This window comes from Sebastes umbrosus, chromosome 4 (genome assembly GCF_015220745.1).
Source record: "Sebastes umbrosus isolate fSebUmb1 chromosome 4, fSebUmb1.pri, whole genome shotgun sequence".
NCBI classification, from domain to species: Eukaryota; Metazoa; Chordata; class Actinopteri; order Perciformes; family Sebastidae; genus Sebastes; species Sebastes umbrosus.
In genome coordinates this window covers 14,638,038-14,663,361 of record NC_051272.1, presented here as the reverse complement: position 1 = coordinate 14,663,361, position 25,324 = coordinate 14,638,038, and the positions used below count along the sequence as shown (strand labels likewise).

General features: G+C 41.6%; 1 protein-coding gene across 2 annotated transcripts in view; it reads left to right on the top strand.

Moving 5' to 3' along the window:
- Positions 1–25,324, top strand: part of ptprq (protein tyrosine phosphatase receptor type Q) — a 50,897-nt gene that overhangs the window by 13,793 nt on the left and 11,780 nt on the right. Inside the window, exons 17-47 of one of the 2 annotated variants that reach the window (XM_037767365.1) lie at positions 349–609; positions 730–890; positions 1,889–1,966; positions 3,481–3,592; positions 4,240–4,357; positions 5,466–5,580; positions 7,995–8,064; positions 8,190–8,389; positions 8,571–8,799; positions 9,452–9,580; positions 9,668–9,814; positions 10,614–10,777; positions 11,677–12,190; positions 12,329–12,490; positions 13,363–13,542; positions 13,633–13,740; positions 14,184–14,465; positions 14,577–14,858; positions 15,297–15,417; positions 15,514–15,668; positions 15,812–15,957; positions 17,283–17,454; positions 18,815–19,135; positions 19,792–20,064; positions 20,191–20,342; positions 20,614–20,755; positions 22,386–22,661; positions 22,758–23,129; positions 23,993–24,102; positions 24,279–24,465; positions 24,570–24,808. In XM_037767365.1, the coding sequence (XP_037623293.1) occupies positions 349–609; positions 730–890; positions 1,889–1,966; positions 3,481–3,592; positions 4,240–4,357; positions 5,466–5,580; positions 7,995–8,064; positions 8,190–8,389; positions 8,571–8,799; positions 9,452–9,580; positions 9,668–9,814; positions 10,614–10,777; positions 11,677–12,190; positions 12,329–12,490; positions 13,363–13,542; positions 13,633–13,740; positions 14,184–14,465; positions 14,577–14,858; positions 15,297–15,417; positions 15,514–15,668; positions 15,812–15,957; positions 17,283–17,454; positions 18,815–19,135; positions 19,792–20,064; positions 20,191–20,342; positions 20,614–20,755; positions 22,386–22,661; positions 22,758–23,129; positions 23,993–24,102; positions 24,279–24,465; positions 24,570–24,808 (5,978 nt within the window). The remainder of the gene's footprint in view (positions 1–348; positions 610–729; positions 891–1,888; positions 1,967–3,480; positions 3,593–4,239; positions 4,358–5,465; positions 5,581–7,994; positions 8,065–8,189; positions 8,390–8,570; positions 8,800–9,451; positions 9,581–9,667; positions 9,815–10,613; positions 10,778–11,676; positions 12,191–12,328; positions 12,491–13,362; positions 13,543–13,632; positions 13,741–14,183; positions 14,466–14,576; positions 14,859–15,296; positions 15,418–15,513; positions 15,669–15,811; positions 15,958–17,282; positions 17,455–18,814; positions 19,136–19,791; positions 20,065–20,190; positions 20,343–20,613; positions 20,756–22,385; positions 22,662–22,757; positions 23,130–23,992; positions 24,103–24,278; positions 24,466–24,569; positions 24,809–25,324) is intronic. The other variant, XM_037767366.1, reaches the window with a different exon arrangement.

Below are 25,324 nucleotides of genomic sequence, written 5' to 3'. Positions count from 1 at the left end.
AGTGATTACACGGCTGTGTTTAATACTCGATTCTGATTGGTCAATTGCGGCGTTCTGTGGTCTATAATTTCTCTATAACAGACCGTTGCTATGTATAACAGACTGTTGCTATGGGCACAGCTCTGATGTCGGACTCTGGCGGACCGTTTTTGTGTCAAAATATTGATTTCTTAAGTAAGTAGCTGTGTAATAAGCGGGATAATGTACAGCGAGCCGGTCATTGTTGTGAAAGAATCCGGGTCTCTCATTGCCCTTACTTAGAGCATAATGCCCTCGTAACACACAAAAATGAATAATTAAATAGTGGCCTAAGAGATGAAAACTAAACTAAAACTGTTTTTTTTTCAGGCCCAGCAGGATTATGCGCCCTTCATCTAGGCCACATGAACTCTTCTTCTGTCTCTGTGAGCTGGGACAGTGCGTTTGGAGAGTTTGACATTCACAGAGTCACTGTGGCCAACACCTCAGTCACAAACACACTCACTGTGCCCAAGGAGGAGCGGGTTGCCGTGGTTACAGGGCTGGTGGACGGCTGCAGCTACAACGTGAGCGCCGAGAGAGTGAGAGGAGTGACAGCGGGGAGTGCTGCCTCTCTGACTGTAACCACAGGTAGATGATGTCACAAGGGCTAAAACACCACCATTGTTATCACCTGTCGCCTTTTCATTGAATTACTGCAATGTCCTCCACCTCTCTGACTCCATTTCTCCCTTTCATGTCCTTCATGAGTGCCAGCCCGTGTGCGAGGAGTGCGGGTTGTGAATGTGTCTGCACGTGCATTCTCGTTACGTTGGGAGCAGGCGGCGGGATGTGTGGATCATTACCAAGTCAACCTGCTACCAAATGAGGGAGAAGTCACAGTGCACCCTGCACGTGACGGATACATTCAGGTACAGACACATAATCAATGAAACACACACTGCTTAGACGCAATAACAAGGGCATCTCTAACTTTACACCTAATAAACTCATTCTAGACGATTGGAGGGGCAGTACAGTTCACCTAAATACCATCAATGCAGTGTTATTTTTTATTTTTTATTTATTACTTTTTAAGTTAAAGTGCAATACAAGTGGGCAAAGTGAAAACAAATAGTGCATTACAAGTGATTGACATTAAAAAAACAAACAACTGATATAGCAAAGGACAAGCCAGTGAACTACAATCAGACTAGCCAGAAAAGGAAGTGGCAACAATGCTCTTGAAAGATATCATTGGTTGGTCCCTGAGGGCCGAGGCGCCCGGGTGGATCTTGGAGAGGCCGGAACAACTGGGCCAGGTCAGACTTTTATGTATCAATGCAGTGTTATGAAGAACAGTTAAAAAGGCAGGGAGGCCTGGCGTTGTAGAGCTCTAGACTTGGGCATTATCGCTTCTCCCATTTAACCAAATCCCGCCCCATGCGGCGGACTCTTCCCGGCTGCCAGGTGTCAGATACCCCCCCAAAATGTAACCTTACACCCCACACATACAGAGCACTCAGAGCACAGAGTTGAGTAATAGATCTCATTATTTATTAAGTTTGCCTCATGAGCTCAACCCTGAATCATTCATTTGCTTAAGCAGCTCTCCCTAGAGAGAGAGAGAGAGAGAGACCAGAGGGAGAACGTTAGCCTTGTGCTAATGAGAGGACCCACTGCTCGCCCTGGTTAGCCTCAAACATTTTGGAATACCTCAAGATCAAACGCCGTTAATATCCAATGCCTGGACAGCTGACCCCGTGACCTTTACTCATGCCACTAACCAGCTCCTAGACCTGGAGTTATTCCTGTTCAGCTCAGTGGATTACCTGTAGACCATTGCTAAGGACCACTGCTAATAATTGTGCACTAACACTGGATGCAGCTTTAGTGGCGAGGCCCCTAACCTGCTGTGTCTAAACTAAAGCTAACTCTGCCACCCGGCATGGCCGCCTTCTCACTCATCCTGCTGTTCACACTCTGCTTGGGACAGGTACACTCACAGGTAAGAATTCAACACTCAATATCTGGCATTGCTCTGCATGAATATTAAAGTTCTGTATATCTGAGTATATTAACACCTAACACCAGACTGTGCTCGCAAAATGCTTGGTCATATTACTGGGAGGTAAAATAAGGTAGTCTACAGTATTAGTGTGACTCATTGCCATCCAAACATACTGATGTCACTGGTGCAAATGTTGGCTGCAACACACATTAAGCAAAAACACCGGCAACACCATTCTTCTGTCACGCAGACATATAAAGATACAAACAAGTGCAACCACAAGCTGTCATCTATTCACAACCACCCACCTTCATATGGATACAGATGGCTGAAGATGTACGGTTCCTCTTCAAATAGAGCTGTGGTGATTCTTTAGTAGGCTGCATGATAAAATAACAGATTGCTGAGTGCCTTTAGGGTTACTGCAGATTTTTGCAAAGTAATTTAGATATTTTCTTGATTTCATTTTGGGAGATTTGTTTACTGTATTTTACTAAAATGCTCTATGGTAGTGATTCCCAACCAGGGGTATGTGTACATGAATACTTCTGCAGTTGTAGTTGTCGGGTACTAGGAAATAGGGGTGGCAATGTTGGCTCAGTCTTAAAAACTAGAGAGCTATGTCATGTTAGTTTGTTGGGAAGAACGCTAAATAACGCTCCAAAGTTACGCTAAATCTGACCTCAAGATATGTGAATGAAAACTCTGAGATGAGCAGAGTAAAAACTGTATCTTATTAGATAAAACAGACGTTGACAAACTGCATAATTTGCAGTTGAAAAAAGGTAATAAATCACAATATATCTACACAATATATCATATTGCAAAGTGTTTAAAATCACAACAAGATCGTATCGTGACGGTGATAATATCTTATCGTGGGGCCTCTGGTGATTCCCACCCCTACTAGGAAAAATGGTGGATTAGCCAATTTGAATAAATATAGAAATTATGAATAGGTTAAAAAAAACAAAAAAACATATATTTCTGTTTAGGAGTAAAATAAATACTTCAATAGTTATGAAAGAATTACCTGATTCACAGAAAATTAATCGGCAATTTTTTTTTCAAGCATTGAAATGTAGAATTACCTAAAATTATCTAGTTTCAAGTTTGCAACATGAAGATTTTATGCTTTTTTCTGTCTTATGTGATGATAAACAGAATATCTGAGGTTTGGACTGTTGCCAAAACCAGAAATAACAAATAATTGACAAAACAAGCAATGGGAAGACGTTACCTTGGCCTTTAGGAAAGTGTGAAGGGCAATTTTTCCCATTCACTTATATTTTATATAGCAATATACACCCCTTTTTTTTATAATTAACAGTGTTAAGTAACATCCAGTTTAAAATCAGTTAAACAAAACACATTTGGAACATGACAGTGGTGTTGATGAAGAGATACTTCAGCTGTAGTGGAACCACTGATCTACAGTATATTAGTGATGAGCTAGCTGGTCTTTTCTGTGAATGTTGTGACCAGGTGTCTGTGTTTCTCTGTTTTCACAGGCTGATGTGGTGAATGTCAGTCCGGAGACACAATACAGTGTAACGGTCACAGCCGCCTCCTCCTCCAACATCAGCCCTGGAGTCAGCCGCATGATCAATACTAATGAGAGTGGTGAGACGTGCACACAAACACATACACACACACACACACTGTTTGTTGTTGTTTAGATGGGTTTTGTTTTGGGGTGTTAAAGTGTCATGAAGTTCTCGTCTGCCCTCTGCTGTTTAATTCAGTCCCTGTATAGCACACGCGCGCACACACGCGCGCACACACGCGCACACACACACACACACACACTGAGGGAGTGATGTGTGTTAGTGTGTGTGTGTGTGTGTGTGTGTGTAGAAGGGATGGGGGGTTATACTCCCTTCCCTGTTTAATTCCTCTTAGGTAACTTAAGCCCGGGCTTTTGAATCGCAGGATGAATGGGTCTGCAGTGAATGTCAGTGAAATGCCACTGCTGTGTGAGGCCTTATTCATCAGAGTTTGGCCTAAAACACACTCACACACACACACACACACACACGCACACTCGGAGGATCACTCGCCCACAGACAATAACACTATTCTTTAAATGATTCTGGTACTTTCTTCTGTTGAGTTCTGATATATAGAAGTTGTTATTTACCAAAACATCCAGTATTGGATGTTTGCTGTATTGATGGTGTTGAAAACATAGAGTGAAAAGATGAGATGTGGAAAGAGACACTCTTCTCTCCTCTCCTTCACACACTTCCCTTCTTCTTCTTCTCCTCCAGATCCTGGTACACCTTTCGACCTAGAAGGAGAGCCCGTGGGCTCTAATGGTATTCTTCTCAACTGGGACATGCCTCTATCCGATCCAATCAATTCCAATATTGAGGGTTACATCATCAGGTAATTCTTCTGTTGTCTACTTGGAAAACTGTGGTTTAACATTTATTTTGGTGTACTGGCATGGGTCCACTGCAATACTTAAATTGGCAACCAGCCAATCAGGTGCTGAGTCATCATGAGAATATCAAATATACAATTACAAAATATACAAATCAATGGCAATAAATATAGGAAAGAAATAACGCAAAGATAAATGTATATATATATTATAGTGTGTTGTGAAATATAAATTTTGTGTAACATTTTATAAACTACAGTATATGCTCTTGGTTTCTATGTAAAGTAGGCGTCTATGTGTATTGCACAACAGAGACTTGTATTCATTACATGCATGGGAATGACTCCATTGATGTACAATTTTCAGGGGTGGAAAAAGTATCCAAATCCTTTACTTGAGTAAAAGTAGTAATACTACAATTTAAAAATATTTTATTACAAGTTAAAGTCTTATTCAATATTGTATTAGTAGTAGTATTATCAGCAAAATATACTTAAAGTACCAAAAGTAATTGCTATGCCAAATGGCCCATTTCATTGTGTCATAGGATTATTATCACTGATGCATTAATGTGTGAGCAGCATAGTGTGATACACAAACTTATTTTGTACCGTACAATAAGAATATTTCAACCTGTGTTTGATTTAAATCAACTTCTTTAAAGGAGTTTATTGAAACAAGTTGATTTGTATTGAAAACAGCTTGAAATATTCTCACAGCACTGGCATATTTTTTAAAATTGTTTTTATGAAAAGATTATCATCAATTCTAGTTTAAAATGGATGGATGCGACATTTCTTTCACTGGACAAAGCATTAGGTTTAAAGAGCTAAATCCAAGTTTTGTATGAAAACAAAACTGCAAAAATTACAATATTTCTCTCTAAAATATAATGGAGTAGAGGTAGGATGAAATGGAAATACTCAAAGTACCTTTTCAAACTGTGCTTGAATACAGTTGTTGAGTAAATGTTCTTAGTTACTTTCCACCACTGGCAGTTGTACACCTGAATCTATAGACCGTTGAGTCCTTCATCCAGCCCCATACTGTACATAAATGTATAATATGAGCTGGGAGATGATGATCTTGAAAATTGATTTCTCTCTGTAGGTACAAGGAGGTGTGTCCCTACCCCGACCCCAACTTCACACAGGTGACCATGTTGATGGACACACCAGAGACCCTGATCACTGACTTCACCTCAGGCTCTACATACCTCATTCAGGTAGGATACACAATTCAAGATTTAAAACTGTATTGCCATTACAGGGTAGCTGATAGGAATTTACTCACATCACATAAATACACTGAGACACAAAACAAATGGAATAAACATACATCAAACATCAAAACAATAGTATAAAATCCCTCCTAAATATAAAGGACCAAATCACATGGATATTACTGTTGGGTATGGGAGTAAAATATTTAGCTAAATATTGATATTTCACCAACAATCTTAGTGTAACAAACATATTCCTGGAAACTATCCCCGTGTATTATCATGTGGACAGATCCCACTGGACCAGACCATTCTCTTGATCTGGCTGAATACTGGTAATTGATCCTGATTGCATTATTAATCAGGTAAACAGATCTATGGATCAACCGTGGCTCTTTCCACTGTCTGTTGTCACTGAGCTTGAATGTGATCGTGCTTATTAGTTTTCAGAATTCATTAACCCACAATGACCTTCATACAAATGGACTCAGAGAGACTGGCACACATCGTGATAATACCTGCACATACCGTATTTGTGTGTGCATGTGTGTGCTTATGAGTGTGTATGTGTGTGTATCATGTATCGTATTACAACATCTCACCTGTGAGTGTGTTGGCCCACTAAGCCATGCACAAAGCTGAACTGACAGACTAGGCATGTTATATTGATGTTATTAATTTTACCTGAGTGGTAAAAATCAGATACTGTACGCTGCAACAAACGGCTATCGTAAAGCACCTTTTTGTCTATTTTTTAAGTATTGACAGCTGGGCGATGATTCATTATGATCATTTATCGACTTTCAGTGGAATAGAACGTGATTAAAACATATATTGACATATCATGAGATAGATAGATAGATAGATAGATAGATAGATAGATAGATAGATAGATAGATAGATTGATTGATTGATTGATTGATTGATTGATTGATAGATATATATATATATATATATATATATAGATAGATGTACTTTATTGATCCAAAATTGTGAAATTCTTTAATAGTAAAACCACAAGAAAAGTTGCAAAACAAAAAGTAGCCATTGCCGCTCAGTCACTGAAACAAATAGTTGAAAAAACACACCCGGAAAAGAAAAGAAAGCGACAAAAAGACGAAAAATCGAAACACACACCGGGAGCTGCTGCAACAGGCTGCTACCTAGCACGGCGCGTCATCAGTGACATATACAATTACGTTGTCTAAATTGATAATAGCAACCACATACTAACTCAAATTTCTTAGAAAATCTGATCAAACTCAGTTAAATCAAACTATTGTCTTAATCTGATTACTTTGTATTTGTGTGCATGCATGTAAACAAAGCATGTATAGCTGAAAATATGTTTTTTTTCTATATAATTTCACTTGAAACTGTTATGTTAATTTTGCACTAAAGTTCTTAATTAATTATCATTCATTTACAGAGGAGTATACAAAAATAGGCTTTACCATGTGGTTATTTCATATAGACTATTTATTTATTGAATTACCAGAAAACATGCTATATAGTGATATATATCGTTATCGAGATATGAAATTATCTATATCAGAATAGAAGATTTTGGTCATGTCGCCCAGCCTTAATTTACAGGGTTTTTTTACAGTGCAATTGTTGTAGGCAAAAAAAACTTAAAACGCTGTTTTGATTATTTTCATACAGTAGAGACAAAATCATGAATGCTCTTATCCATCACAGTGGTCCTCAAAAAGCTATTACTTACAGTATGTGCACTTTAAAATGTCCAATTCACAGAGGCATTGATTCAACTCGATGGGGATGTTAGACTGTAGATTTTGATGTTGTCATTTTGCATAAGACTGTACTATGTGGGTGTTGTACTCGCTCTGTGGGCATACTCCTCTGTTGGTTGATTTTCTACAAGTATTTGGATGAAGAAACATTTTTAAAACCAATTATTAAAAAAAAAAATGAAATGCCCTGTTGCCAATCTAAAAACACTGATGTTTTTGTAAATATGCACTGTTTCATAATGCTCCTGTATAATTATATAGTGAATTAAAGCTGAAGATGGATGTTTCAAGATAAAGTTTTGGAAGTTACATTCATTATTGTCCATTCAGATGAATTCCCCATTAGCCTGATAAGCAGGCTTAAATTGGCATTTCATCTTTACGTCATTATTCATTTATTTTTCATTCATTTTGATTTATTACTGTTATAATCTTTGAGAAGATCAAATATGTAGGCAGGAATTCAGAGTCTAAAGGTCTGTTTAGATACTGTTAACTGTCGTTGTTGTTCACGTGTTACTGGGCTCGCTGAGTCACCGTCACCTGAGATCATTGCCTGAGATGAGCACCTAATCGGGATCTGATGACTATCTATTGACAGGCTCATGAATTAATCATTATTAAGAAATACCTACCAGCTCTCTCTCTCTGTCCCTTTAGGTAGCAGCCATATCTCCAGGTGGAGTGGGAGCCTTCAGCAAATCTGTATACAAAAAGACCGCTGAGTCCCGTGGGTGTTCATGCACATGCACACCCACTTTCATAATGATCTCAAAATCTAAAGCAGTAATTATGTATATACAGTATTGTATGTCTATGTGTGTGTACATTCATTTGCGTGTGGATTTCCTGCAGCCCCTGGCCTGGTGACCAACTTGACAGCGTTTGCTCAGAACCACACCTTCGTCATGGTTACCTGGTACCTGCCGCACCGCATCAACGGCCTCATCACAAAGTTTGCCGTCAAGGCTAAACACGCTCGTACTGGACAGACGGTCCGCACGCTGGAGGTCAACGCAGAGGACATCATGACCGGAGCGCTGCCTCACTGCAACGTACTGCATTATACCGTCACCCTCTGTCTTTTTAACTGAACTGTTGTTGTGAAATGTTCTATTTCGGTCAGGGTTATAGATGCTACCAAGGCACAAGCCCGACCTTGTGTACAACATAAAGTTAGAAATGACCTTTTTTTCTCATACTGTTCCCTCTGTGTATGTCCTTTTGTATGTGTAGGATGCTGCCGATATCCTGTCCCGAGCAACTATCAGTCCCTTGGAGATAACAGCATCGTCTTCAACCATCACCCTCTCCGCCGTGCCCCCTGCAGCCTCCTGGAGTGTGCCCATATCAGTTGGAGTTGATCAGCTACGACCTTACACCGCCTATCTATTCGAAGTGTCTGCCTTCACCTCTGATGGAGAGGGACAGATAGCCTCCACTATGGTCCGCATGCCAGAATCAGGTGTGGAAAGAGATAGGCTAGTGGGAAGACACCCAAAATCTATAGATACCCCTACCGGAGGTAGAACAAAGCACAATATATTTTTTTTATATTCTCTCAGGTCTCCTACATATGAAATGGACTCTTGTATAAAAAATATTTCACTGCGGGCGCCCCGATTGACTGCAGACATGCCGTCTACCCCCAATTCATGCTTGGAACACATCATACATTTCTTAATGTAGACCACTGACCATACCTGCTATAGTTACATATCATATGTTGCTGGATTCAGCACCATTCCAGCAAACCCTGAGTGGTGTTTCTGGGACAATCACAGCCAAAGCTGCCTAAAAGTAAAAAAAAAATAAATTAGTTTTGGTGTACCATCTCCCATTCGGCTTGGCTTTATTTTGCACTTATTTTATTTATGGGGTGTGTCACAATATCTGTCAATTTAATCACTTTTGCAGTAAAATATTTTTATACAAAAATCCATTTCATTTCAGACCTAAGAGAATATGAAAAACATTGTTGTGCTTTGTTTTACTTCTGGTAGGGGTAACTCGAAAACTAAAGCAGCTTTTGTTTTTATTTGTGAATTACACTGTTATTAGCATATACAGTATTTACTGCATTTATGAAAATGATTATTTCTGTGTTTGTATGGCAGCCCCAGAAGATCCACCACAAAAATTCTTTGTATCGAATATGACGTCTAGATCAATCTCCGTGTCCTGGAGCTCTCCCAACATTATTACAGGAAAATTCACCTACGTACTCTACCTTTATGGACCCGCAGGTTATTAAATATTAATTCTTGACCTAACTTGCACGCATGCATAGACAGATTCAATCTCTAAAATATCTTATTTCTTCTTCGTCTCAGGATATATGTATGAGAACAACACAGCAGACACACGGTTTGCTCTGACTGGTTTGAACCCCTACACGGGGTACACGGTGGCCGTCCGAGCCAAAGCTGCTGGAGAAGTGGGTCCGCCAGCGCAGGAGGATGTAATTACACCAGCTGAAGGTGAGACCACTCATAAACTGATGTACTAACACCTCTTTAGTGGGCTCAGTTTTAAAGCTAGAGGGAAGATACTGGTATCATATGAAACTAGAAAAGCATAAGGAATCCATTGGTACAAACTACTCTATATTACTGCCATACTAGCTTGTTGCGAAGGAGGTTAAATAAAGCTCCAGACTTACACTACATTTTGGCGAGGAAAAACTGGCATGGCCATTTTCAAAGGGGTCCCTTTACCTCTGAACTCAAGATATGTGAATGGGTACTCGTGGGTATTCATAGAATACCCACGAGTCTCCCCTTTACAGACATGCCCACTTTATGATAATCACATGCAGTTTTGGGCAAGTCATAGTCAAGTCAGCACACTGACACACTGACAGCTGTTGTTGCCTGTTGGGCTTCAGTTTGCCATGTTAAGATTTGAGCATTTTATTTTATGCTAAATGCAGTACCTGTGAGGGTTTCTGGACAATATTTGTCATTGTTTTGTGTTGTTGACTGATTTCCAATAATAAACATATACATACATTTGGATAAAGCAAGCATATTTTCCCACTCCCATGTTGATAAGAGAATAAAATACTTGACAAATCTCCCTTTAAGGTACATTTTGAACAGATACAAAATGTGTGATTAATTTGCGATTAATTAATTTGGGATTAAATTAAATATTTGAATCGATTGACAGCCCTAGTTTTTAGAATCTTTTTGTCAGGAGAAGGTGGAGGTAGAGGTGTGTTTTGTGTTCTTCTGTGTCTAACTCTCTCTGGCTCTATTTGTGTGTCTGTGTGAGTAGCACCCAGTGCAGTGCAGGACTTAATGGCAGAAGCTGAAGATTCAGTTTCAATCCTTGTGAGTTGGAGAATCCCTGCCCAGCCCAACGGCCCCATCACCCAGTACAAACTGCAGGTTCTGGTTGACGACATTCTGCTGCAGGACATCACCCTCTCTGCAGAAATGGTAGGCCAGATGTTACAGCTTTGTACAGTAAGACACAATAAATATATCCCATTACAGCTCAGTACTGTTGAAAATTCAGTGTTAAAGCGCAAGCCTGTTCAGTTGAAATGGTTGGAGGAAATATAACTGTTAAGGCCTTTACACACCGGGAGCGTGACGAATAAACAACACGCCTGCGAATATTACGTATCAAAACTATTCATACCGGCAGCAATGCAAATTTGCGACAGTTGCAACACTTTTTCAAAAGTTATGTTGCTTTTTTGACACGTAATATTCACGTTCTGTGTGAAAGTACTCATGACATAAACAACAGTTCGAAAAAAATATGTTGACGTGCAAATTAATTGCACGAAAAAGTTCCCCCAGTGTGTAAAGACCTTTAATCTTTGCATACACTGACTGTACATATAAAAGTTTTTTGTTGTTTTTTTACAGTGTAAAAATATAAACTCTTGTACAACCCATTAGAACTGCTCTCTAAGAAAACCTGTGTGAAGCTACAAATCCATTTTACAGAAGCATTGATTACACACTTTGGTCATTTTAAAGATGCCTTTGAATATGATGTAATTCAAAATAAAAACACCATTACAACCTCATAAAATAACATTGTTCAACAGTACTATTTTCTAATCAACAGTTTATATAAAGTTTATAAGCTTTAGAAAAGGTAGTATTTTTGACCCACTGGAATCTTTGATTGCAATAGATTGTACTACACTGGTGCTGTGTCCACTTCCTCTGCATGCTCTTCTGTAAATTGACACATTTTTATAGTCATTAGTCATTATTATTATAAAGCCAAAATGATTGAGAATCACTGCTTTACACTGCACCCAACCAGAAGAAATCAAAAACTACAGTCAGACTATAAAATGTAATTTTTCTTCCTTCAGAATACAACTGGTTTGAACGAAGATGTGACGCTTCCCCCTGACGTCAACAACAATCCAGGGCGGCGTAAGCGAGCTGCTGAGCTCAGTGTGATCACATCACCGCCGACATTCACGGCCACTATTTCTGATCGCACACTGCCCACTGGTGCGACTGCTTCCAGCCTCACACACTCTGGACAAAGCACTGACCACATCACTAACACCAATGCTCAACCAACTGCAAACTCCATGGTCACTGAGAAGCCCAGCACCAGTTACATTTCTGCTTCACACTCTAACAGCACAAATATTCAATCTTCTGACTCTCCTGTCTCTGGGACCTCTGCACTTTCTCTTACCTCTGTGCCACCTGCTACACTTCCACCCTGGCTGACAAAGCAAACACATCCTGGGGATATGACCTCAGATTCCTCCCCCTTGGCCCTGACCCCAGGCCAGCTCCGTTTGTCCACACATGATGCATCAATTACGGGACATTTTTCAACACGCAGTGCAGCCGCTTCTGGTACGACAGGTGGGAGAGCACTAACCATACACACTGCTTCACTTAACCTCCAGCAGCCCCTGATACAAGGACTTTTATCTGCTCCAGTGCTTATAAATCCTTTTGTGTGGTCTTGTGTATCCGTCTGTGTCTGTATGCATGCCGCAGGTGTAACAGTGAGAGAGGAGGTGATGGACGTTTTGTCTGAGGACTTGTCTTACCTGGTGTTGGATCTGAATCCCTTCACCGAGTACACGTTCAGGGTCACTGCTTCCACAACAGTGGGAGTGGGTCCTGCAACAGATATCACTGAGAAGACCAGGGAGCAGGGTGGGTGGTCACATGTACATTACATTACATTTATTTAGCTGACGCTTTTATTCAAAGCGACTTACAATAAGTGCATTCAGCCATGTGGGTACAACCCCAAAATGTGCAAAAGTACATCAAATTCATCAAATATGCTGATCTACTTCAAGTGAAGTTTTCAGGGTTTTATTTACGTCACATGGATTAATTACTAAAGTTACTACAAGGAACTTTAATTTTGTGTTAATTTTGGCGGTCCCTTTGGACAGAAACGGTTTCCAAGCACCATAGTCCCTTTAAAAACCTCTCATTTTACTGCAGCAGGGTTTGACAGTTTCCCCCGCTCAGTCCTGGTTCTGGTTCTCCCGGGCCTCCCTTCCCCTCCAGAGGGCCCAGAAATATGGCCTGGGCCTCCAGTAGCGTAGTTTCAGTGTTGGCTCCCAGCGGGGACCGGCAGAGCAGCGAGGGGAAGCTCTGCTCCTGGCTGGAGGAGGAGCCGCTGCTGCCAGGAACGAAAATCCCCTTGTCCCACTGGAGCTCTGACTGCAGGTCAAAAACGGCTCTGGGTTTGTCCGTGGTTGGCTGGATGCTGCCGGAGGGCCCGCTGGAGTCTGAGCTGAAGGAGTTTCTGGTGAACCTGCGTGCCGTAAATTGCTTTGTCTGATTTTGCGGGGAATCGGACCCGATAACAGGCATTAGGAATAACTATTGTATATAGAAATAGCCAATATTCTTGCTGATGATCTCGTTAGCTTATGTAGGTCATATTCAGGCATAAGTATTAAATAACCAGGTAAAAGTTCCTTGTAGTACCTTTAACTATAAAAAACAAATGATCTGCAAAACCTAAAAAATTATTTATCCCTATTAATGTCTTGTACTGTGTTGTTTAGTCCCTAGCTCAGTGCTCGAGGTGTCCTATCAAAACATCAGCTCCACCTCCATACTAGTGAACTGGGTCCCACCACTCAACCCCAATGGGCGGATCACACATTACACCGTCTATGGCCTCGAACTGCACAGTGATCAGGGCCTGCAGTGGGTTACTAGCACCGCCAGCATATTGATAACAGGTAGAGTAATCACCTTTTCTGCACAGCTCTATGCAGTCATAATCATTATAATACAGGTCTGTTGCTAAATATCTCTGTGCTAATGTATAGATTTGGACAAGTACACTGGTTATAAGCTACGTGTAGCTGCATCTACAGCTGTGGGAGAGAGCTCTCTGTCTGAGGAAGATGACATCTTTGTTCTCACCTTAGAGGACGGTATGTGCTGAACACACACTGAATACATAAACGCACACAAGTGGTCAAAACATTTGTTCAAATCTGAGTGTTGGAAGTAACAAAAATGAGATTTGATCAAATAAATCTGTCATTGATTAAAAAGAATGACAATCAAACTACAGAAAAGGTGACAAAGCATCTTGTGTAGGTGCAGCTGTTTCACCTTGTTGGATTGTTGTGGGTGCCCAGTGTGTGACATGTACCCTACACTATCAACAATTCAGTGTCAGTGAATGAATATCAAAGTGATATTAAATATTCAATATTTGAGTTTATTATTCAAATTTGCTATGTAGTTATTGAATTACCAATATTTAATGTGATGCTAGAGCAGCTAGATTATTTGATTGTCTGATTTGATTGTGTTTCAGTCGATGACCTGTGAATTTTATCTGGGTTTTTCTTCTCCATCCCCTCCTCAGAGCCTGACTCCCCCCCTGTGAACCTCACTGTGGTTGACACCAGCCCATCCACCGCCACATTGGCCTGGTCTACACCCGAACAAGCCAATGGGGTGATCAAACGTTACGAGGTCCTGTATGAGAACGAGTCCTACTCAGCGTTGATGAACGCGTCCTCTAACACAGTCACTCTGATGAACCTGATGCCATTCTCCTATTACAACGTGTCTGTGATGGCGTACACGCGTTACGGCCACGGCAACCAAACATCAGACACTTTATACCTGCTGTCCGGAGAGGACGGTGTGTTGATGGAGCCACCCACTCGCGGATTCACATGAAAAAGTTTAGTAACGATGGCAACTGTTCAGATTTTAGTAAAGATGCATCTTCTTTTGTTTGTTCTCTCTTCAGTCCCAGGCAGTCCTCCGTATGGCGTTACTTACGAGTCGGTCAGTCCCAGCGAGGTGAACGTGACCTGGCAGCCTCCTCTGCTGCCTAACGGGGTCATCACCCACTACAGCCTGGAGCTGTGGAATTCCAGTCACAGCCTGAACCTCACCTCCCCAACCAACTTCATCCACATCACACATCTGAGGAAGTATGCACACTACTCCGTCATGGTGCAAGCACACACGCTTGTCGGGTCCGGAAACTACAGCAGCGAGCCGCTCAACATCACCACACTGGAGGATGGTGAGAGGGACGGGTGGGGGAGAGAGAGGAAAGGGGGAGGGTTTGTTTTCAGTTCCAGGACACTGCGCGATTACATCACGACTGAGTTCGAAGGGCATCTGATTAAATCTGACTTTCCTCTCGTCTTTTCCTCCTCAGTTACATCTCTCTGTTTCAGCTCATGCTAATGATGTTACATCACAGGTATTTGATGCCACGTGACCCTCGTGTCTCCCATCGGGACTGAGAAGCACAAACAACAGAGTCATTGCAACTCACCAGTTTTTCATTTCAGGGCAATATTCTGTTTCTCTGTGGCACGTTCCTGAGGAGGTCGTCTGAGGTTCTTATTTGCCCAGAGCAAATATATTTTTATCACTCATCAGTCTCTGTATTGATACACCCTATTGTTGTATATATTGTATTATGTTACTGGAAAGTCTTTCTCCTGCATCTCAGCCCCAGACACACCTCCTCAGTTCCTCCACGCCAGAAAGTTGTCAGATTATGAGGTAGAGTTGTCATGGCAACCACCACTTGAAGCCAATTCAGAGATACTCTACTACACCGTGAGAGTTTGGTGAGTTTCTCGATCTACTTCTCTCTGTCTGTTTGACTCTCTGTTGAAAAAGAAAACAGAACACATCGCAACATAAATGGTTGCTCTCTTCGTCAGGAATGAAACGACTGCGCAGTGGCATAATGTGACGGGGACATCAGTGGTTATTAATGTAGACTCAGAGAGCAACTACAATGCATCTGTCTCCAGCTGGACCAGAATGGGAGACGGAGGAGTGCTGCTCTACATCACCTTTACCACCACCGATGCAGGTGCTGGATGATTGTTAAAAACATTTTGACAGATAACTTTATCATCCTCACAGACAAAACATTTCTTTATAATGCGTTTGTATGAAGTTTCTCCCACTTCCTGAATATTTGTGTTTTTTGTGTCTTTGCTCCCTGGCTCTCAGAACCCTTTGACCCTCCCCAGAATGTGACTTTTGCAAATGCGACCGCCTCCTCCGTCACCTTGCTGTGGCACCCGCCTACTGAACCTAATGGCATTATTGTACACTACACTATTTACTACTCTGAAAACAACACTGTGGTTGAGCAGGTGAGACACATATACATGTATATAGAATATACAGACAGCTGCACTAATCAATATTTTTATTATACCGCGACAGCGTAGTCTATAGTGTGTATATAGCGCTTGGCGTGTCCGTCCTTCCATCCGTTCGAGTGTTACACTCTAGTTTTCGGAGTAGAACTCGAAAACTATGTAACTTAGAAACTTCACATTTGGTATGATGGTTGACGGTGTGGTCTAGTTGTGCCTTTCGGGGGTTAGAAGTCCAGGGTGCCCAACATTTTTGAAATCTTTCCAAAAGGGCAAAACCTTTGGCCCTGCTTTAGTAGGGGTCAAGCAGTGAGCGGGGGTATGTGAGCTATGCTCACTTTTGCCTTGTTTTAAAAAAAATGGGTCAAATGACTACATGTAATGTGAAAGGTGTCACTCCTGGTGACGAACCCACAGAGAATTTTCTGCAGTTCCTGTCACCCGTACAAAGCATTTTAGCATCTTTTAGCTCATTGTTTTGGTTTTCTGGCCTGCAACTTTTCTGTTTTGGTTCCCTCACACTGATCTCATTAACCTTGTTCCAGCAGCAGGTAGTTGTTTTCCGCTAACTCACTTTACGCTACCTGCATAGTACCAAAAAGCAAGGTTAGTGACTAGCTGGTGGACATAGTGAAGCTGTTAGCAGCTAAAGAGAGAGATATTTCTGTCAGGAGTCGGTGGAGACTAAAACAAAGCTAAAAGAGAGTGACTGTTGGACTTACATTTGTCAGGACACAAACACGACTCCAAATGAATGCACTGCAAACATGCAAAACCTTAAGTACTGTATGTTAGTCTAATTACTAGTCAAAATATATTGTAAAACTTAATGTAAGACAAACTCACCTAACAAGTAACATTTCAGAGACCTGTTTTCAGATAATGCATCTTGAATATCTTGTTAAGTGAAATACTACTTTTGAGCATTATAGGCTTATAATGACACCCAGTTCTTCCTAATTCTAATGCAATATAGCTCAACATGAGTTTTCCCAGCTAATTTCAAAATCTCTTTTTATCCTGAAAGGCCTAAATATAACATCTTATTTCAAGAAATCTTACCACGTTAATTTTCACTTGTACCATTTGCAGATTTGTTTTACTTTATTAAAAGCAAAAACACCTTGTATTCATTGATTATTTTACTTAGTTTTAGAGGGGGTTTTGTTGCTTTGTGGCTGCTGGATGTATGTAGGATGCTTATGTTTGGGTTGCCTTTCATCCGTCACCCATCTGTATATAAATCACACATTTTGCTCTAATGTAATCACCTGTTTCAGTGTGTGAAAGTAACCCTAACACTCTTTTTTTCTCTACAGAGGGTTCCCATTTCAGACTTAGCTGCACCGGCCTTTCCTGATTCAGCCCTCTCTTACACTCTAACTCGGCTGATTGGGGGCTTAAACTACACCCTGTGGATGAGCTCTAGCACAGTGCAGGGGGACGGAGGGGTCCAGAGCGAGCCACTAACCCTGTTGTTACCAGAGGACGGTCAGTCAGACGCACAAACACAATCCCACATACACCAATATAAATAAGTTAAAAAAGAATAGACATGAACATGAAATACTACACATAACAACCAGAAAGTTATTGCATACGGTGATTCAAAGTCTCACTGGAGGGCGAGTCTGCACACTTTTTTCAAAACTCTTCAACTTCCCAAAAAAAAAAATTACATAAAAACTCTGCGATTGAAGATGTGACTTTCAGTGTGTTAGTGAAAGGGGATAACAGTCAGTCTGGCAAACTGGCTCTATTTGTGTCCGCCTGTGACACTGCCTTGAAGACAGCCAGTTTGTGTTTCCTTTCGCTAAGCACGACGAAAGTTGTGAGGGATTAAAAAACAGGCAGAGAAAGAGAGAGAGAGAGCACAAAACCGTTTACGATATGATGACAGAGAAAAAACAAAGCCTGACGTGCTTTGACAAAGTTCGTGCTGTGCTCACTCTACGTACAATTGCATTGTTGCCACGGAAACCAAAATTTGGATGTAATATTTAGTTGTCTTTTTGAAATCCTCAGTGTAAAAAGTGAAGCGTACATAAAGCTGATCTCCTTGTTTTTATGTTATTTTGGGAAAAATGGTGCAGACAGCCGCCACAGACTTTGTCACATACAGTTCATATTTGTACGTTATGATTTATTTTTTATTCTCTGTCTCTGAAATGATTTACTGCTCATACTGACTGTATCTCTGCCTGTGCTCTAGCTGCTCCACTCTCAGCCAAGCACCGGATCTACTGGGCACCTTGTGTCTCCTGCACAGCCATGCCCCCCTGCTGGGCTCAGACCCCCACACACACCTGGCCCCTCACATCCACTCATTCATCTTATGGATCTCTCAAGTTTTATCTCCCTTTCCCGTTCATCTCCCCTTATTTCCTTCTCTGTGTACCATGCGTTATTTTCGGATGGGGCTGAGACGATGAACAGGATGAGTATTTTCTCCTCAACCCCTTTCTTTTCCAAGGTTTTCAGCGTGCTAGTTTCCCTCCTAAATGCCTCTCTGTGTCTCTTAATTTTGTAGGATATTGTTTGTGTCTGTTTACAGTACTGTTTTACTTTGCTGTGTTTCTGTTTTGTCAAAGTAATGTCATGCCGTATTGTTCTACTTGAAGTGCTGTTGTTGATTTTGTTAATTTCAACAATGCTGCCAATGGTGCTTGTGACAGATGATGATAATGATGATGATGACTGGTGCGCTGTTCATTTTCCCTCAAGTGTCAGTGTGTGTATGGTTGATTGATGCCCTAATTTACTGCCTCGTAGTACAGTAAACTTGCATCAAAGACTCTGTGTTGTCACTGGTAGTTAATAATAGTGACACTCTTCTTGTTTCCCTCTTCAGTGCCAAGTGACTCGGTCCACAACCTGACTACTAAGAGCTCCGGCTCCACATTCATCGTCATCGCCTGGGACCCTCCCATGGAACCCAACGGCCGTCTTAGCTACCTGCTCACCTTACAGGAGGCCGGCGTACCCCCGGACGCATCCAACCAGGGGGCTCCAGCTGTCAACAAGACCATCTTTCATAACAGCTCTGAAAGTGGCTTCATGTACACAAGACTCAAGAAGTATTTCCCTTATGTGTTCACTGTTACCCCGTCAACTGGTGCTGGCGCTGCCTACAACCATACCAGCACAATGTATCTGAGGACAGATGATGATAGTGAGTTTATCTACACAAACAATCTACTTAGACCTGCAGTAGGCAGAATATCTTTGGCATCACTGGGCAAAAATCCCATAATAATCTTTAAGCATATTGTAATTCAAGTGTTCTGAGAGAAAACTAGACTTCTGCAGCGCCTCATGGCTCTGTTTTCAGGCTTTAAAAAATCTAGGTCATTTCAGAGAGAGAGCGTTCCTAGTGGCTGTGCTGCGGCTGGTGGGTGGTGCTTGGTATTTGCTCAACTGATCTCAACATGACTGCCGGGTCATAAACGTTCTCATTTTCCAGCTGAACAGTACACTACAAGATGTTTCTGAAAACATTTGAGGCGAGAGATAGGCATTACAGTAACAGAATATTGATTCATATTTGATCAGCGCTGCCTAGTTTGACCGTTTGATCAGACTTCACGAGTGATTGACAGCTAGCTCAGAGACGGCAGACTCCGGCTCGGCTCTGATTGGTTGTTTTCCTCCGGTCTGTGAAATCCTGCAGATACCAATAGGAGCACCGGAGGATACACTGGCACATTATTTTTTTCAGATTACCTGTCTCATGCACTAGGATACAGTGACATATTTGCTCCAATTCTACCCACTGCTGCTTTAATGGAGAATGGTTCATGTATTTATTGTCAAACCGTTTCTCCTCAGTTCCTAGTTCGGCTCCAATGCTGGTGTACACCAGGAATCTGTCGTCGTCCTCTATCGCAGTGGTCTGGCAGCGCCCTCTGGAGGCCAACGGGGAGATAACAGAGTATACCCTCACTCTGTTTGGCCCAGGGGGATCCAACACGACTACCCCCAACACCTCATTCATCCTCACCAACCTACTTCCATACACAGCTTACAACCTCACTATTACTGCTGCAACGCGTAAAGGCTCAGGGCCTTATCTGCTGCTGCAGCTGCACACCGATGAAGGAGGTTAGTTTGAAAGCAGGTTTAAAATGTATCCAAGATCCTAATTAGATGGTGTTTATTTAAGAAACTGTATCTACTGTCTGTTTTCAGTCTATCTTCTTCTCTATCTGCCCTTACTTTGTGTTTCAGGCCCCATGTCCCCTCCCCGTAACCTGACTATATATAACCACACAGACGTCTCTGTGTGGCTGAGCTGGGAGCCTCCTCTGGAGCCCAATGGAGTGGTGATACAGTACGGCTTCAGGATCCGAGACCTCATCACACACACCGTCACACACAGGGTACCGTTAATTTCACACATCGAAAGCTACTCCACAATAACAACAACACTCACACACTTACACATACTCCAGAGACCCACTCAGTAAGAGTACACACTGTCACACTTAAGGTAGCTCTAATTTCACACTCCAGATACCACTTAGCAGTAACCTTATACGTACACGCACGTGCACATATGTGTGCTGATACAATAAGACATTATCCACTCCAGTGATCAGGATTGGATGATTTAATCTCCTATGTGTGGTTTTTTTTTTTATGTGTGTGTAGAATTCCTCTGGGCCGTCGACCACAGAGTATCTCTCAGGCTTCAGGCCTCATAGCTCCTATGAGATCAGTGTTTACAGTTACACCAGAGTGGGTCATGGGAATCAGTTCAGCAGCCCTGTGACCTTCACGACTAACGAGTCAGGTAAAGTACACACCGTCTACACACAAGGAATGTAACACTGATTTAGGTCACCGCTCGCAGTGGTTCAAAATTGATTCGTACAGTATATTCAATTTTAAATACCGTATTTGTCCCATAAGGGGCAATTAAACGAAAGCAGGTTTACAAACATAGAAACACGCAAAAATTCACTCAGATACAGAAGTGTAGTGAGACCTTAAAAGAAAATAGGAGAAAAATAAGTTCAAAGACACAAAGGTTAGTGGCCAGTCCATAGCTGGCCAACAGTGTCCGACATCATAAAAGCACGCAAGGTCAAATGCAGTTATCAGTCTGTACGCAGAGCAAACTGATCATCTTTTTAACAAACAACAACTTTTATGGCTTCCGAGCTAAAACCAAACGTTCTACTATTTGTTTAGTACAGGTAATCTAAAACGCCTTCCTGATGCCATTGGCTTGTGGTGGATCAACACCTAGGTCAAGCAAGGTCAAATTTATTTATACAGCACATTTAATACAACCATAGTTGCCCAAAATGCTGAACAGGATCTAAATACCAACTAAAAGAATATAAAAGTAAATATCAAAGTAGTCATGAAGAGCATGTCTGAGGTCACTGATAACCGCACCGACCGTCCCGAGGCTGTGCGAGGGATTTCTGTGTTTTTTCAGTAATTTCTGTGATTTAACAACACGTTACAATCAGTAATCAGTTCTTGCCCCTTTGACAAATGCATGTAAACCAACAAATAAAGGGCACATTTCAAATACATAGAGGTATAAAACATTTTCAGTGTTAGGGCTGCACAATTAATCGGAATTTTATCGTAATCACACTACGGCCTGCAATGGCCTGCTATGCAATTTTCAAATTGCAGGAGGCGCGATATTTGTTAAACGCAAAACGTGTGTCAAAATACCATTTTAAATTAAATATTGTCATGTTGCAGAGATGTCTTTGTTTGTCAAAGATCCCTACAAAAATATCATAGCAAACTCATTTTAATTTTTTCAATTAAAATGAGAATAAATGATATAAAAATGATCATTCCTTCTAATATTGCAAATCATATTGCAATTGCACTATCAGTCAAAATAATTACAATTATATATTTTTTCAGCCCAATCAGTATTTTACGATCTACTCCAAAGAGGTTTTGTTTGTGTGGGCGGTGGAGACGCTGCTGAGTCTTTTTCTTCACAAGCACATTGTGCAGTGTGTTGACACTGTATGTCATGTGAAAAAGGCTCAGCAGCATTAGCATAGCACGAGACAAGACGAATGTGATTCCCCTCAAGAACAGCGGGTCATCATCGCAGAGTTGCTGGCTGTGCAACCAAAAATAAATAGATAAATAATAGGTGGTGATGATTGTTGGTAAAATACAATACATTTAAGATAAAGCAGATTTAAATTATATACCAGGATTTCTAATTGCAAATCTCTAAAGTTTGTCTGCAGACTGAACATTTGCACATTCGTAGTTTCCAGTAATTCATAGTCCTGTGCTCAGACAGTGTGTAGCAGCCTTTTTTGGGCAATGCTGAAATTGAATTTGCTTCTTTCCTCTCGTAGCGGACAGTGAAGAATGCTAACTAAAGCTAATACTAGTATAACAATGTCACTGTCTCACCTCTCTGTCTGCAGTGTCTGACGCTGTGGGGAACCTGTCTTGCTCAGGAGTGAGCTGGGATTCAATTCAGCTGTTTTGGGAACTTCCAGCCAACCCTAATGGGCAGATCATTTTGTATGAGATTGTAGTGGAGGTAGACTCACAGTCCTACACACACCAAGCTCTCACACCAGAGTACATAGTGACTGGGCTGTCTCCGGACCAGGAGTACGCACTCACCGTGGCTGCAGTCAACTCTGCAGGACCCGGAGACGGACTAAACTGTACTGCTTCCACTCTCTCTGAATCAGGTAGTCAGTCTTATTGTATTGTGTAGCATTTTGGCTTCTAATTGCTAATGTACAGTAATACAGAATGAATTCAGTCCTCTTTGTGTCCCTAAACAGCCCCAGCTGCCCCTCGCTCCCTCACCATCTCTCAGGTCACACCTAACAATGTGACACTTGAGTGGGCTCCACCGCTTTCCATTCCCGGCCTGCTGAAAGAGTACCACGTCATTGCACAGCTGCTTTCAACTGTTTGTGAACCAAACACATTAACCACTGCGCAGCCTGCCCCTGAGGACGAGCTGACCTCAGACTGCGTGGACTCCAATGTCACAGTGTCGGTGAATGCTTCAGACGGCATGGAAGAGCACCACAGCGTCACACTTCAATCCCTGGCTAAGTACAGATACTACCGCTTCAAAGTGGCCGCTGTGACCAACGCTGGAGTTGGAGAATATACACACTGGAATTACGCACGCACCCTGGCTGGAAGTAAGAATGTCACAGTGATGATATGACCTTTTTGTGTTGCCAAGGAAGAGTTTGCTGTTAGTCAGGACCTCAGGAGTCATATTTTACTAATAAACCTGGGATTTTCATTCCAGGTATTCCTGTAAGAAGTATACCGTTTGAGTAATTGCAATCCTATCTAGCTTGATGTCTGGTGTTTCATTAGTAACCTCAGGGCCTCTGCCATCTCCTCCACAAGAACAAAAAAATAGTATCTTGTTACCACATGCAACATAGTTTAATAACATCATAATGATAAACGTGTTATAATCTGGCGTTTCAGAATTAGCAGAAACTACTGTCCACTGCCTCTTCTTCTTGGTTTTGCACTCCCTGTAATACCTGTAATGCCTTTTCTCTTTTTAAACCCTGTTATTATTCTTGTTAATAGTAGCGGTATTCTTACAATAAAAACTGGTAGTATAATGTTAAAGAATTTGCAATGACTGAGAAGGAAAGACCGATTACATAATTGGGTTTGATAGTAGATCAGTAGGGAATTATACGATTCATCATTTCAGTGCACAATGTTAAAACATAAGCAGGCTGCAGATTCATCACCCCTGTCCACAGCAATAATTCACAACTAATTAACAGTGATGTGACAATGTTGACTAAAATATGAACAGAGGCAAAAGCCATTTTAGATGCCACATGACCACATATAAAACAGTGAAAACATGGGCCAGACTTACATTCAAAGAGGATCCAGCCAATGGCATGGAAGCATCAATCAACATTAGCATGATGACAAAGCAACATTTAAAAGGCCTTTTATTTAGTTAGTATTTTTGATTTAATATCCCATCATAAGCATTCTGTGTTTGCCTTATCTCCTCCCTCAGACCCTGATGACCCTCCCCGGGATCTGAAAGTGACCCCCACCTCCAACGGCTTTCGCATTGCATGGGACGCTCCAGCTGTTCTCTCTGGACCGACTTCATATCTTGTGCAGGTCACCTGATTGAGTTTGTTTTTTTTACAGACACACACACACACACACAAATCTGTGTTATGTTGGTCAGAGTTTTTAACATATGGTGGAGCAATTTCATATTGTTTGCATTTTACCACAACTCTGCTCATCCATATACAAGTATTAAATCTTAATGACCTCTCCTGTCATACCAGGTGGACGGTCCTGGTTTGAACATCTCGAAAGTCCGAGCTCCAGGAGAGTTGACGACTGTCGTTGTGACTAGCTTGACTGCTTTCACTCGTTACTTGGTGACTGTCACGGCCTTCACTGGTCCATTGGAGTACGCTGCCAGCGAAGGGAAAGCCATCGGGCCTATTGAATTTCTAACGCTGGAGGAGGGTATGTGGACATTTACATCTTGGGAGCACCTACTGTCGCTGCTGCCCACCTGTAAACATGACCGCATATCTATCATTATTCCTCTCATATCTTTTCTACTGTAGAGCCCAGAGACCCTCCCAAGAACGTGGTTGTGTCAGTTATCCCAGAGGCAGTGAACCGTTTGAAGGTGACTTTTACCCCTCCAGAGGAGCCCAACGGAAACATAACTGCCTATTATGTGTACATCTATGAAAAGGACCAGCTGGTCAAGAACATCAGCCTTAATATCACAGGAAGAGACCAAAACATGCTGACTGCTGTCATAGAGGGCCTGAAGGGAGGACACAGCTACAGCATACAGGTGAGGAACACACACACTCACACACACACACACACACACACACACACACACACGCACCTGCTCAAATTTTCTTTAACCTCTTCCACTCCTTGAGGGCGCGCCCTCGGCTGACTTTATTTTTTTCGGAGGCTGTAGCAGGCTCAGTTTTAGAGCTGGAATGAAGGTATTAAAACTAGAAAACCTAAGTAATATATCCACTTTATGATAATCACATGCAGTCTGGGGCAAAAAAACAGTTTTTACAGATTTTTTAATGCAGTACAAATGTGCTATTTTCGCCTATTCTAAAATGGTGTATTTTAATATTTCTGCATACTGGGATCCCTCTATTACATATATTGGGTATCACTGTAAAGCTGAGACTCTTGTGAATCCAATGAGCCCAATTGTATTCATGTGTCATGATGTTTGTCCCCTTAGTAGCCAACTCATTGTACTGAGACCTTTTTTTTAAATTTGACGTCACTGTATAAAATGACCCTGTGGTGACCTCTAGGACAATCACAGCCTCGTGAA